Source organism: Sapajus apella, unplaced genomic scaffold (assembly GCF_009761245.1).
Source record: "Sapajus apella isolate SASKATOON/1434 unplaced genomic scaffold, GSC_monkey_1.0 scaffold681, whole genome shotgun sequence".
Classification (NCBI taxonomy): Eukaryota; Metazoa; Chordata; class Mammalia; order Primates; family Cebidae; genus Sapajus; species Sapajus apella.
The window spans coordinates 36-11,795 of record NW_022437607.1 but is presented as its reverse complement, the minus strand read 5'-3'; the positions used below and the strand labels follow the sequence as shown (position 1 = coordinate 11,795).

General features: G+C 54.9%; 2 protein-coding genes across 7 annotated transcripts; both read right to left on the bottom strand.

Annotated features, from left to right (window-relative positions):
• Positions 1-2,050: 2,050 nt before the first annotated feature.
• On the bottom strand, positions 2,051-5,063 carry PRAF2 (PRA1 domain family member 2). The gene is made up of 3 exons (XM_032272525.1): positions 4,742-5,063; positions 3,324-3,541; positions 2,051-2,897 (listed from the first exon to the last, which is right to left on the bottom strand). Exons 1-3 carry the CDS (start codon positions 4,918-4,920, stop codon positions 2,758-2,760), a joined length of 537 nt encoding a protein of 178 aa, XP_032128416.1. The 5' UTR covers positions 4,921-5,063; the 3' UTR covers positions 2,051-2,757.
• Positions 5,064-5,372: 309 nt separating this feature from the next.
• WDR45 (WD repeat domain 45) lies at positions 5,373-11,460 on the bottom strand. Of its 6 annotated transcripts, none has more exons than XM_032272520.1 (11): positions 10,886-11,460; positions 8,967-9,038; positions 8,763-8,837; positions 8,569-8,673; positions 7,571-7,679; positions 7,356-7,450; positions 6,793-6,872; positions 6,476-6,684; positions 6,292-6,393; positions 6,064-6,209; positions 5,373-5,841 (listed from the first exon to the last, which is right to left on the bottom strand). In XM_032272520.1, the coding sequence occupies exons 2-11, from the start codon at positions 9,019-9,021 to the stop codon at positions 5,732-5,734; spliced, it is 1,086 nt and encodes a 361-aa protein (XP_032128411.1). In that variant the 5' UTR covers positions 9,022-9,038; positions 10,886-11,460; the 3' UTR covers positions 5,373-5,731. The 6 variants fall into 6 exon arrangements, with proteins under 6 accessions (XP_032128411.1, XP_032128413.1, XP_032128410.1 ...); XM_032272522.1 differs by having other exon boundaries at positions 7,571-7,676; XM_032272519.1 differs by lacking the exon at positions 10,886-11,460 and adding an exon at positions 10,696-10,864.
• Between the last annotated feature and the right edge of the window lie 300 nt (positions 11,461-11,760).

Here is an 11,760-nt window from a genome sequence, read left to right as displayed (position 1 = left end):
GCAATTCTCCTGCCTCAGCCTCCTGAGTAGCTGGGATTACAGGCACGCGCCACCATGCCCAGCTAATTTTTTGTATTTTTTAGTAGAGACGGGGTTTCACCGTGTTGACCAGGATGGTCTCGATCTCTTGACCTCGTGATCCACCCGCCTCAGCCTCCCAAAGTGCTGGGATTACAGGCTTGAGCCACTGCGCCCGGCCCCATCTACCACTTTTTAAGCAAACCCACACAAGTTGTGTTTTCTATGATACCTGTCTGTGACTTTCTGGAGCTGGGGGGTTCCCCTACCCCCTTTTCCTGGTGTTAAACTTTTCTTTTTGTACCAATGGATCTGGGCCCAAGACATTACCCACACTGGAAGGGGATTTCTATAATAAATGTGTAAACTGAACCCATGTGTTGCTGCTCTGTCTGCCTTGCCTTGAGGGCCCACACCTTTAGTCAAGACCAGATAATATATTTTTACAGGAAAAAACATACCTTGGGAATAGCCTGTGATAGTGTCATCTGTTTTGACTTTACTTGTGATGTGGGGCAACTTCTTTGCCTGTCTGCACTCAGATTTCTAGCCAACCTCAAACAATAACTCTTGGTAACATAATATAAATGATGATAATAAAGATTCTCTGTTCTTAACCTCCCTATACTTTTTAAATTTTTTTTTCTTTCTTCCTTTTCTTTGCTCCTTGCTTTGCTTTCCTTCTTTTTTTTTTCTCTCCCTCTCCCCCTCCCTCCCTCCCTTCCTTCCTTTTCTCTCTCTTTCTTTCTTGAGTCTTGCTCTGTTGCCAGGCTGGAGTGTGGTGGCAAAATCTCAGCTCACTTCAACTCTGACTCTCTGGTTCAAGCAAATTCACCTGCTTCAGCCTCCCAAGTAGCTGGGACTACCGTCACGTGCCACCACACTTAGCTCATTTTTGTGTTTTTAGTAGATGGGGTTTCACCATGTTGGCGAGGATGGTGTTGATCTCTTGACCTTGTGATTCACCCACCTTGGTCTCCCAAAGTGCTGGGATTACAGGCGTGAGCCACTGTGCCCAGCCTAATTTTTATTTTTTTTGAGACAATGTCTCATTCTGTTGCCCAGGCTGAAATGTAGTGGTGGTGATAACGGCTCACTGCAGCCTTGACCTCCCAGACTCAAAGAATCTTCCCATCTCAGCCTCCTGAATAGTTGCAACTACAGTTGTGCACCACTATACCCACTAATTAAAAAGAAAATTGTAAGCCGGGCGTAGTGGCTCACGCCTGTAATCCTAACACTTTGGGAGCCTGAGGCGGGCAGATCATGAGGTTAGGAGATCAAGATCATCCTGCCTAACATGGTGAAACTCTGTCTCTACTAAAAATACGAAAAATTAGGCATGGTGGCATGCACCTGTAGTCCCAGCTACTCTGGAGGCTGAGGATGCAGTGAGCTGAGACTGTGCCACTGCACTCCTGCACTCCAGCCTGGGTGACAGAGCGAGACTCCGTCTCAAAATAATAATGTAGAGATGAGGTCTCATTATATTGCCCAGGTTAGTCTTGGACTCCTGGGCTTGAGCAGTCCTCCTGCCTCAACCTCCCGAAGTGCTGGGATTACAGGCATTAGTTACCATGCCTAGCTTTTTGAGACAGGTTCTTGCTGTTACCCAGGTTGGAGTGCAATGGCACAATCACAGCTTACTGCAGCCTCTACCTCTTGGGCTCTAGCCATCTTCCTGCCACACCCTCCCAAGTAGCTGGAACTACAGAAGCACACCACCATGTCCAGCTGTTTTAATTTCTTTTTAGAGATAGATAGAACCTTGCTATATTGCCCAGGCTGGTCTCAAACTCCTAGCCTCAAGTGATCCTCCCATCTCAGCCTCCCAAAGTGTTGGAATTACAGGCATGAGCCACGGCACCTGCCCTCCCCTGTGCTTTAATGATGATCCAGAGGTAACAGGTTCAAGGAAGGGCCTCAGAGATCACCTCTTCAGCCCACATATTCAGGAAGAGTCTAGCAGAATTGAAAAGCAGAAGGCCACTTCTGTCCTTTGAAATGTGCAGGTTTACGCAGGAGGCTCCAGTTGGCTTGAGAATGCAACAGCCTTTATTGTTGCAGCAACACTAACATATATGCCCCATTCCCTGCCGAGACCTGTCCCCACCCCGCCCCTTGGTTGTCAATGGTGTGGAACATTGGGATGTGGGGAAAAAATCCCTAAGCAGAGCTGGAGGGAGGCAAGTGGGACTGGTGAGGGTCGGGATCACCTGGGACCAGGGGTCCAACAGTCAGGATACCTGACTCCACACAGGGGCCTGGAACACTTGGGTTTTGAGTTCAAGATTTGGCAATGTCTTGACCTGGGTGGGAAGGTAGGATGGGGTCTGGAAAAGCTTTGGTCCAGGGTTCAAGATTTCAGAGTGCCTTGCCCTAGGCCCCAGTTTGGGGCTGAGCATGGAGAAAGGTGCATGGGAGTGTCTCTGGGTTCACAATTTGAAATTGACCATGGATGCTCTGGCCTCAAGCCCCAGTTCTGGGGCTGGATGTAGGTGGCTCTGGGTCCCAGGTTCAGGGCTGGGGAAGATTCTTATCCTTGGGTAACGGGGGCTAGGTGGGAGGGATATCCTACTTTGGGGCCGGCATGGGGGTAGGGCAGTCACATATGTCCTGTTTGGTTTGGGCAGTGTGCTCTAGGCTCCTGTTTTGTGTTCTGGGAAAGGGCTCTGGGTCCCAATTATGGGCTGGGGTTGGGGTGGTATTCTCCAGGTCCTGGGTACAGATCACAGGGGCCTAGGATCCAGCCTCCTGCTCTTGTCCCAGCGCCTCTAGTAGCAGGCCCATTGGCGTCCGCTTGAGACCAATGCTCTCGATCTTGTTCTCAATCTTGTTCTTAAGGTTGCGCAGGCGCAACGAGGCGTGCACCAGGATCACTGTGGGCGGCACCAAGAGGAGGGGTCAGTGGAATAGACCTCAGCCTGCAGCCAACTGGGGTCCACCGAAGGGAATTGGCGTGCAGGCAGGCCAATGGAGTGGTAAGCGGCCAGGATGCCTCAGATCCTGAAAGCGTGGCCAACTAATTGGCTTGGCAACGTAGGCATGGCCAGGGAGCGATCCCGGTAACGGGGACGTGGCCAGTGGAAGGCATTTAACACCAGGAGAGAGATCGGAAAGGCGGTAATAAAAGGGGCGTTCCCAGAAGGGGGAATGAGGTCCGGGAAGGCGCTTTTAACGGAGGCGTGGCCAGGCCCTCCGGATTTCCCAGCCCCCCTCAACCCAGGGACCGGAGCAGGGCTGGCCTGGTGCCTTAAGCATGCTCTGGCCGCTTTCTCAGCTATCTCGGGGTAGTGGAGACTCACGAAGCACCGGCCCGGCGATGCTGAGCAGGAAGGTGCAAGCGCCGCCCACGACCCAGAGAACCAGGAGGCCGACGGCAAGCACTGCGGCCAGGCAGGCGGCGGGGTGGCTGCGGCGGCAGCGGCGCACAGCTGCGCGGGTCTCAGCTGCCCACACCAGCACGCCAAGGGCCACCGCCACTACCAGCGCGCTCAGGAGCGTGTGCAGCGGACGCACGTACCTGCGGATACAAGAGAACTAAGCTAGCCGGCCGGGCAGAGGGAAGGCCGCCCGGTTTCCCGGACCAAAACCCACCCTGGGCCCCAAGAGCCAGAGTCTCCCGTCTCCGGACACTCCAGCCCGGCACATCCTCCCACCAGCCCTGTCTCCAGCAGGCCCATCCGCCAGGGCTCCCGACTCACAGATCCCTGTGGTCCCCTTCTTTCCTCCTTGTCAATTTCATTGTCCTGTCTTCCTCAGGTCCCCACTTCAGGCCCTCCCATCCCGCTAGATGCTCCCCCCACCTCTGGGCTCCCAACACTCCCCTGGACTTTACTGTTGTTGACTCTACCCCCATAGGGCTCCTCACCAGCCTGCCCTTTGACCCCAGCCCCTGCAGATCCTTCTTCCATGCCTTCTGTCTCCACACACTCCCCTCTCCCCAGGCCTAGGGTCCTTATAGGATCCCCCTCCTGGCCTCCTCTCCTCCCAGTGCCCCCTCCAGGCTGCTGTTTCCCTATAGATTCCTCCCTCCATCATTGCTAGAACCTCTTTCAGGTCGTCAGCCCCACTCTGAACTTCCAGCCCTGCTCAAGTCCCTCCTTCAGATTCTCCCTTCCTCTCTGATCTCAGGCTTTCCAACCATGGATCCTCCTCCTGGGCCCAAGTTCCCCAACAGGTACCTGCCCCTGGCACCTTCCAATCATAGCCAGGCTCCCCTGCAAGACCGAATCCTCAATAAGTATATCTTCCACACCCTCCAACTTTACCGTCCATTTCCCTGTCTCTGTCCTAAGTACTCCAGGGTCGGCCTCAATCTGGCCCCATCATTCACATTACGACCCCCCGACACACGCCCCTAAAGTACTCTCATATCCCCCTTTCAGGCCCTCCTTTTCTTCAGGTTCACCTACCAGCCCACTTTCCCCTTCAGTCCCACACTTTTCTCCATCCTCCCCAGGTCTTCCCTTCAGACCCCCATCCCTGGAAGGCCCTCCTCATCAGCCAGGCTCCATCTCCCTGAGGCCCTCCTTATAACCATGCTCCACCTCCTTCAAGGCCTCCCTTCCAAGCCCCTCAGGCCGTCTATCTCTACTGAATTCGCCCTTCCCGGCCTTGCATCCCCCTCAGGTTCCCCGTACTGGTCCTCAAAGATCCATGGGTCTACCCCCCACGCCTTGCAGAAGTCCCCAGCCAACCGGCGCCTCCTTCCCTCCCTCACCCGGCGAGAGCGAGGCCGATGCCGAAGCAGAGAAGGTAGTTGGTTTGGTAGTAGAGGAGGTTGTTGATGACGCGATGGCACCATCGCTGCGGGTCGCACGGATCCGGAGCCGCCAGGCGCGCCGACCCCAGAACAAAGTCGTCCAGGGCGCGTAGCGGTGGCAGCCGCACCTCCGACATCCTGCCGGTTAATGTGGCTGGACCAGCCAGGAGGGGGCCGGACTACAACAACCGTTACGCCCCTCGCCACCGCGAGGCACACCGGGAAATGGAGTCTGGGTTGGGCAGCTACTTTCCTAACCTAGGTGGATTGCGCAGGGGCGGCGATGCATGTGACCGGAAAAGCAACTAACACGCCGCTCCGGAAAGCGGCAAAGGCTGCCGGGAAATCAAGCCTCGGCCAAGAGGCGGGACGTTCCCAACCTTTAAAACTGCTATCCACCCCAGCGCGAGGCGCCGCAGGGGCTGCTCCGGGCGGTGCCAGCGGCTCAAGCACAAAGTAGCCAGACAGATAAGAAAGGAGGGACTGTCACGAGGATCCGAGTTGGATTCCACCTCCTTCCTGTCAGCGTCCAAGACGGTCACATTTCTCCTGGAAACTCCATGCCCCGCCCCTAAGGTGAAGTCATAAATGCCATTAAGGGCCTTTTATTCGTATTCATCACATCAGAGATCATCTCTTCCTGGGAAGCTTATAAAAAATCCCCAGGTTGGATTAGGCCACTCCCTCTGGGTCCCTGGCAATTTCTTCCAGGTTAGGGATCCCAAGGGGTCTCTGCCTTCCTGGGTCCCTGGCTTGGCCCTTGGGGCACACAGTCATCAAGAAGTGCTGGGGGAAGTGAGCTCTTTATTTAGACATAGCTCTGCTGAGTGGAAAGTGGGCACTGGCCCCATTAATGCTTGCTGGCTGGTAGCGTCCAAGCATGCCCCACAGCCAAGGCTCAGCTCTGCAGTCTGCCACTGTAGGTCCCTAGCACAGCCCCCAGAGTCCTTAAAAGTCATCATCATCACAGATGTCAAGGTACACGTCGAAAGCCTCTCTGTTGCAGTTTCCATCAGGAGTGAAGACATATTTGTGGAAGGTCCCATCTACGCAGATGGCTGGGGGAGGGGGGTGGTAAAAGGTCAGAGGCTGCCACAGCCACAGGCTCCAATCCTCTCAGGCATCTCAGGACCTAGGATCTGCCTCCAAGCCTTTGCCTAGTGCTGTCCCCCTTACTGATAATTAAGCTGAGCCTCACATGGCCCTAAAATTCTTTCAGGTCCAACCTGCAAACCTTTGCCCCATGCAGTACCCCCAACCAAGGGGCTATTCCCACTCACCAATGACAGAGTTGACGTTCTTGGAAGTATTGCGACCGAAGGCGCAGATGCAGGCTGACTCAGCAGGCACAGTGAAGCTCGCCAGGCTCCACTGAGAGTCCACGTACTGCCCAATCATAGGCCCCACCTTGCCCACGCGAGCCAGCCTGCAGGCAGCACTGGCTAAGCCAAGGTACAGTAAACGGGCAGGGGGACAGGGACACAGTAGGGTGGGGAGGGGGTACTCACGCGGAGCGGCGGTTGAGGCGGGTATCCTTGAGAGCAAAGATATGGACGGTGCCCTTATCACTGGAAGCGCAGAGAAAGGAGGAGTCGTGGCTGAAGTTAATGCTAGAAGACAGATCAGCAGTGATGCCCACATGTCATGTGGTGTTGTGGGTTCACCAGCCCACCATGCATACCCTGTGCTCACCAGTAGAGGGTGGCAGGGTCAGTCCCTCGGCGGAGCTCCACCAGTTTCTCCTTGGATTGTGTGTCAAAGAGGCGAATAAGAGTACCCTTCTGGGAGGCTGAGGCCACTACCGTGCCTGGCTGGTTCAGAGACACACAGGCTATGTCACTCTGATGTGCATTGATGGTAAAGGGAGCAGATGAAGTGCCAGGCTTCGTGCTCGACAGGTCCTGGAGTAGGAGAGAGTCTGGGGTTGAGGTGGTATAGAGGGAAGGGGCTGATTCCACAAGGAAAGCCAGTACAGCCACCTACCCACCCTTGTCGATTGGATGGCTCACCACAAGTTGCAGACTCCCGCACTTGTGTCCCGGGAAGACTAACAGTTGCTTCTCCAGGCTGGGGCAGAGGTCACAGAGCCCTAGGGTGTGAAGATGAAGAAGGGTGGGCAGCTGTAGAGGAGGCAGCATCTCAGAATGGACAAAGCTGGATGAAGACCAGATTTCAACCCTCCATGATAAGCTGAACCCAAAGAATCCTCAGGGGGCTCAGCTCAGCTGCACACCTCGCCAGCTAGGCAGATTCCCTTCCTTGCTCTGCAGCTGTGGAATCTAGTAAGCTGTTATGACAGCCCTAGGAGGCTCACGGATCCCTGACACACCCACCCATGTCCTCACAAATTGTTTCTGCTCTGCCACTGGGGCACCCAGGGGTGGGGCAGGGCCAGAGGTGGGGAGAAATGGCTGGGAGCTGAAAAGATGGAGAGGCTGTGAATGTGAGCATCTCCCTGCCCCTTTCCCCGTTTCTCTGTGTGTGTGTGCCCCTTCCTTTCTTTCCTCATCTCTGCCCCTCTGCCCCATCCACTGTTTCATGCCCTCACACCTGTGTATCTGAGCCCTCTCACCCTTGGGGTTGTCCCGGGTATCAAACTCAAACAGCTTTCGGGGATTGTCGGGGAAGGAGTACACATAGATGCGGTTCCTCAGCACGATCACGATCCTGTGGGTATCACACAACACAGGATGGCTGTGAGGGGGTGGCAGGATGCCCAGGGAGGACTAACCCTCTCACCTGCTGTGGGGACCTCCTACCTCCCACCCCGGTCCTCCTCAGGCTCACTTGTCATGGCGCATGCGCACAGAAAGCACTGGCTTGGTGAAGGTGAACTCCAGCACCAGCTTCTCCTTGGAGTCCTTGCCCTCCCGGGCATCGTCCCAGATCAGCACTGCTGGGCAGGTGGGTGGGTTGTCGGGGCCAAGGTTTAGGGTAAGGGCAGCCCTGGTGACACGGGATACACCCCTGCTTCCCAGGGACCTCAACCTACTTGCTTAGCCTTTTACTAAACACCCAGTAAGATACTCGCACAGCACGAGCACTTGTGGATATGATCCCTGAGAGAAGCATTCTAGACTGTTATATTCATCTACAGATGAGGAAACTGAGGTTCAAAGTGGTTGAGTGTCTGGCCAAGGACCTCACAGCCCATCAGCAACCAAACAGGGACTCACACTCAGGCCTATAACTTCCCCTTGGTAACTATTTCTGCCTCCAGGGTCCTAGTTCACGCACCCTGGAGATTTCCATGAGGAATCCTAGGGCTCCATGACTCACCTAGGGCAACTCCTGCCCTGTCCAGGTTGTATCAGCAAAAAAAAAACCCTTAAAGCAAGGTAGCACATGAGGCTCAAGCCAAGGGAGTATTGGGAAAATGGCTCCAAGATTTGATAACCTATTGCTTGTGTGACCTTGGATGAGTCACTTAACTGCACTGGGCCTCAGTTTCCTCATTGGTAAAAAGGAGGATAATGATCCTTCTTATCCCATAGAGTTACTGTGAGGATTAAATGAGTTAATATATGTAAGTGCTTAGGGCAGTCCCATGCTAACAGTAAGAGCTCTAGGTCATGGCACACAGGAGGCACTCAATCAGGGTTCTTAAAATGAAAACAAAGCACCAAGCTTCTCAAGCTATAAGATCCATGACTTCCAAGCTGTAGGCCTCCTCACTGTGTGACTCTGAAGTACTCTGATGTCTTCATCTGCCAGTGCCTTGGGGTGCCTGTGGGAGGCCAGGAATCCGAGAAATCTGGGCCAAAGGGCAGGATGAGGGCACTTACCTGAGATCTCTGAGAACTTGGGGCTACTACCACCGCCCACCAAGGCCAGAAGGTTGGAGCGGTGCAGCATCTCCACCAAGCCCATGCTGCCCACCTGCTCGTGGTCTGGACAGGGACCAGGGTGTCAGTGGAGGTGGGAGCCAATGCCCAGCCCAGCTCTTCTGCCCATTGCCCCTCCCCTGCTAACAGCTCACCCAGATGCCCCTTCTCCATCAAGGGCTCCACGTTGTAGATGCGCACACCTGTCTCCATGGCGCAGCAGAAACAGCCTGGGGGATGGAAGGAATCCAGACTGCCTTAAAGAATGTCCAGGTAGGAAGCTAGGGGCCCATGGCCCACTTCTGACCCCTCTTTCCCTCGCTCCCTCCCACAAGGGTACAGGCCCAAGCCTCTCTCACTTTGGTCTTGGTTGAAACGCAGGCTGGTCACTCCTCGAAGTGGCTGTTGAGTCATGGTCCAGGATTGTTCCCCTGGACACAAACAGGATAAAGAGGAGAAGAGTCCTGGAGTCTCCCCTCCAAGTTCTGCCCCAACTGATTTCCTCCTCCTCCCACTCTGCTAACTACTGACTGGAGGGACTGCAAAAAAGATTAAAACAAAAAACAAACAAAAAAACCAGGCTGGGCGTGGTGGCTCCCACCTATAATCCCAGCACTTTGGGAGGGTGAGGCGGGTGGATCACCTGAGGTCAGGAGTTTGAGACCCGCCTGGCCAAAGTGGTGAAACCCTGTCTCTACTAAAAATACAAAAATTAGCTGGTTGTGGTGGTGCATGCCTGTAATCCCAGCTACTTGGGAGGCTTGAGGCTGGAGAATTGCTTGAATCCAGGAGGCAGAGGTTACAGTGAGCTGAGGTCGAGCCATCGCTCATTGCCTGGGTGATAGAGTGAGACTCCCTCTTGGGGAAAAAAAAAAAGCAAAAAACCAGAGAGAGTCCCAGGATCTCTGCTCTAAGCTCCCAAGATCCCAGACAGTGTGGCCAGGAACCCTCCCTCTTTCAGACTTGGCCAGCTCCAGCACTACACTGACGTGGACCCCACACCTACTCATTACATGCTGGCCCTCACTGACTTGTCAGGAAGTAATGTGACAGGGGATGCCCGTGTGGTATCTCCTCCCCACCCCAAGCCAATCTTGACCCCAATGCCAGACATGGCCTGGAACCACTCCAAACCCATTTCTCATCTTCACACCTGACCTAGCACCAGACTCTACCTATCAATAAATAGATGAAAGTGGGCTAGGACATCCACTTCTTGTACCTCCCTGACTTGGCCCTGAGACTTCTATGCTTGGTTTGCCATCCCCAGGAACTTCTCTCATACCTTTCTAGCTCTACCCCAACCTATTCCACCACCCTAGAGTCCTCTCACACCTTTCCCCCTTACTGGCTTCCCCAAACCTCTTCAGGATCCCATGCCTACTTGGGATGACCCCTTCTCATGCCTTAGTAACTACCATCAGGGCCAGCCTAGACATTCCCCTAGGTCTGCTTATGCCCTGGGGACTCTACCCTAGGATTCCCCTAGCACTCTAAATTTTCCACCCTGGGACATCTTCCTTGTGTTCTGCTGTCCTTGACTTCAACATAACCTGGCCTGGACCCAACCCCAGGAACGTCACCCATCCCCCTAAGATTCCCCTTCTAGAAATAGACCCCTATCCAAGACCCTGCCCCAGGGCACCCTTACCCTTTCAAGACCCTTGCCCAAAACAAAGCACCCAAAACTCCTGCCTAGGAGAACTTCAACCCCTAAGATGCCTGCCCAGTACCCAACTTCCCTTCAAACCCTCAACTCCCCAAGACCTCTGCCCAGACACACTCCCTCCACAACCTCCAGTAGCCCAAATCTCCTCCCTTTCTTTTGGTTACATACTCCACTGGAATGCCTCATGCACATTCTTTGGACAGCTCTGCCTTGGAGCTATTCTCTGGACAGCTACACCTTTCAAGACCCTTTTTTGCACCTCCATTCCAAACCCTCGAGCTACCCCAAACCCTGTCCGGGATGTCTCACCCCTCTCCCAAGACCAGCAGCATGCTCGTCCCAAAGCCAGCACCCACTTAAGACCTCTGCCTTAGACCTCTACTCGGAAGACTCCCAGCCTCCCCCAGACCTCAACCAACCCTGGGATCGTGCTCCAGCTTCCTGCCGTCTTCACCGTCCTGACCTCCGTTTTGTCCCTGACCCGGGCCCCAGCTGTCGGTGCCGCCCGCGGCCCGGTTTTCTGACCTCCCGGGCCTTGGCGCCCGACTCGGGTGTTTACATCAGGGCCCCACTTCCGGGGGAGGGAGCCTGCTGCAGGAAATGACTCACCCCAGCTGGAAAAAGGTTGCCACCGCCTTCCTCGCCCAGATCCCGGGTCTTCGGAGCATCGCCAGTGACAGCGGGGTCCTCCCTGGAGGGCGCGGGGAGCGGCAGAAGGTCGGCTGAGGGACTGGAGGCGAAGGGGGCTCCCCAAGGCCGAGACTGTCTGAGGGAACCGGGAAGGGTGGGCAGAGCGAGCGTGCCTTGCCCCCCGCTGAGCGAAACCAGCCGAGCCCTCAGCGCCGCGGTCACTCGCGGTAGGGGAGTAAACCTCCCCGGCGAACAGGACGCGGACCTCCGCGGCGGCCAAGAGTAGCCGCCCCCATTCCCAACACAGAGTCCTTCCAGGCTTCCAGAGGGGCTATGCTGGGGGCTCCGGGCGGGGATGGACCTGGAGACCTTGAAAGTGGAGAAACCTCCTTGGCTCTGGGAAGCCAACAAACGGATTTCGTTTTCTTTCTCCCCACCCTGCCCCCAACCCAGCCAGCTCTGGGTTTTTTTTGTTTGTTTGTTTTGTTCTGTTTTGTTTTCTGAGACAGAGGCTTGCCCTGTCGCCCAGGCTGGAGTACAGTGGCGCGATCTCGGCTCACTGCAACCTCCGCTTCCCAGGTTCAAGCGGTTCTCCTGCCTCAGCCTCTCGAGTAGCTGGGATTGCAGGCGCCTGCTACCACGCCCAACTAACTTTTGTGTTTTTAGTAGAGGGGTTTCACCATGTTGGTCAGACTGGTCTCGAACTCCTGACCTCAGGTGATTCACCCGCCTCAGCCTCCCAAAGTGCTAGGATTACAGGCTTGAGCCACTTTTATTTTTACAAAATACAAAAGAGCATTTGATGGTAAAAGGTATGAATGCTTTGGGGAAAAAAAAAAAAAAAAAAAAAAGGT

Coding starts and splice junctions, on each gene's coding strand:
- PRAF2 (XM_032272525.1), bottom strand. CDS start 4,920: ATGTCGGAGGTGCGGCTGCCACCGCTACGCGCCCTGGACGACTTTGTT. Junction 3,542..4,741: donor ATCGGCCTCGCTCTCGCCGG/GTGAGGGAGGGA, acceptor TTGTATCCGCAG/GTACGTGCGTCCGCTGCACA. Junction 2,898..3,323: donor CATCGCCGGGCCGGTGCTTC/GTGAGTCTCCAC, acceptor TGCCGCCCACAG/TGATCCTGGTGCACGCCTCG.
- WDR45 (XM_032272520.1), bottom strand. CDS start 9,021: ATGACTCAACAGCCACTTCGAGGAGTGACCAGCCTGCGTTTCAACCAA. Junction 8,838..8,966: donor GCGTTTCAACCAAGACCAAA/GTGAGAGAGGCT, acceptor TCCATCCCCCAG/GCTGTTTCTGCTGCGCCATG. Junction 8,674..8,762: donor GATGGAGAAGGGGCATCTGG/GTGAGCTGTTAG, acceptor GTCCCTGTCCAG/ACCACGAGCAGGTGGGCAGC.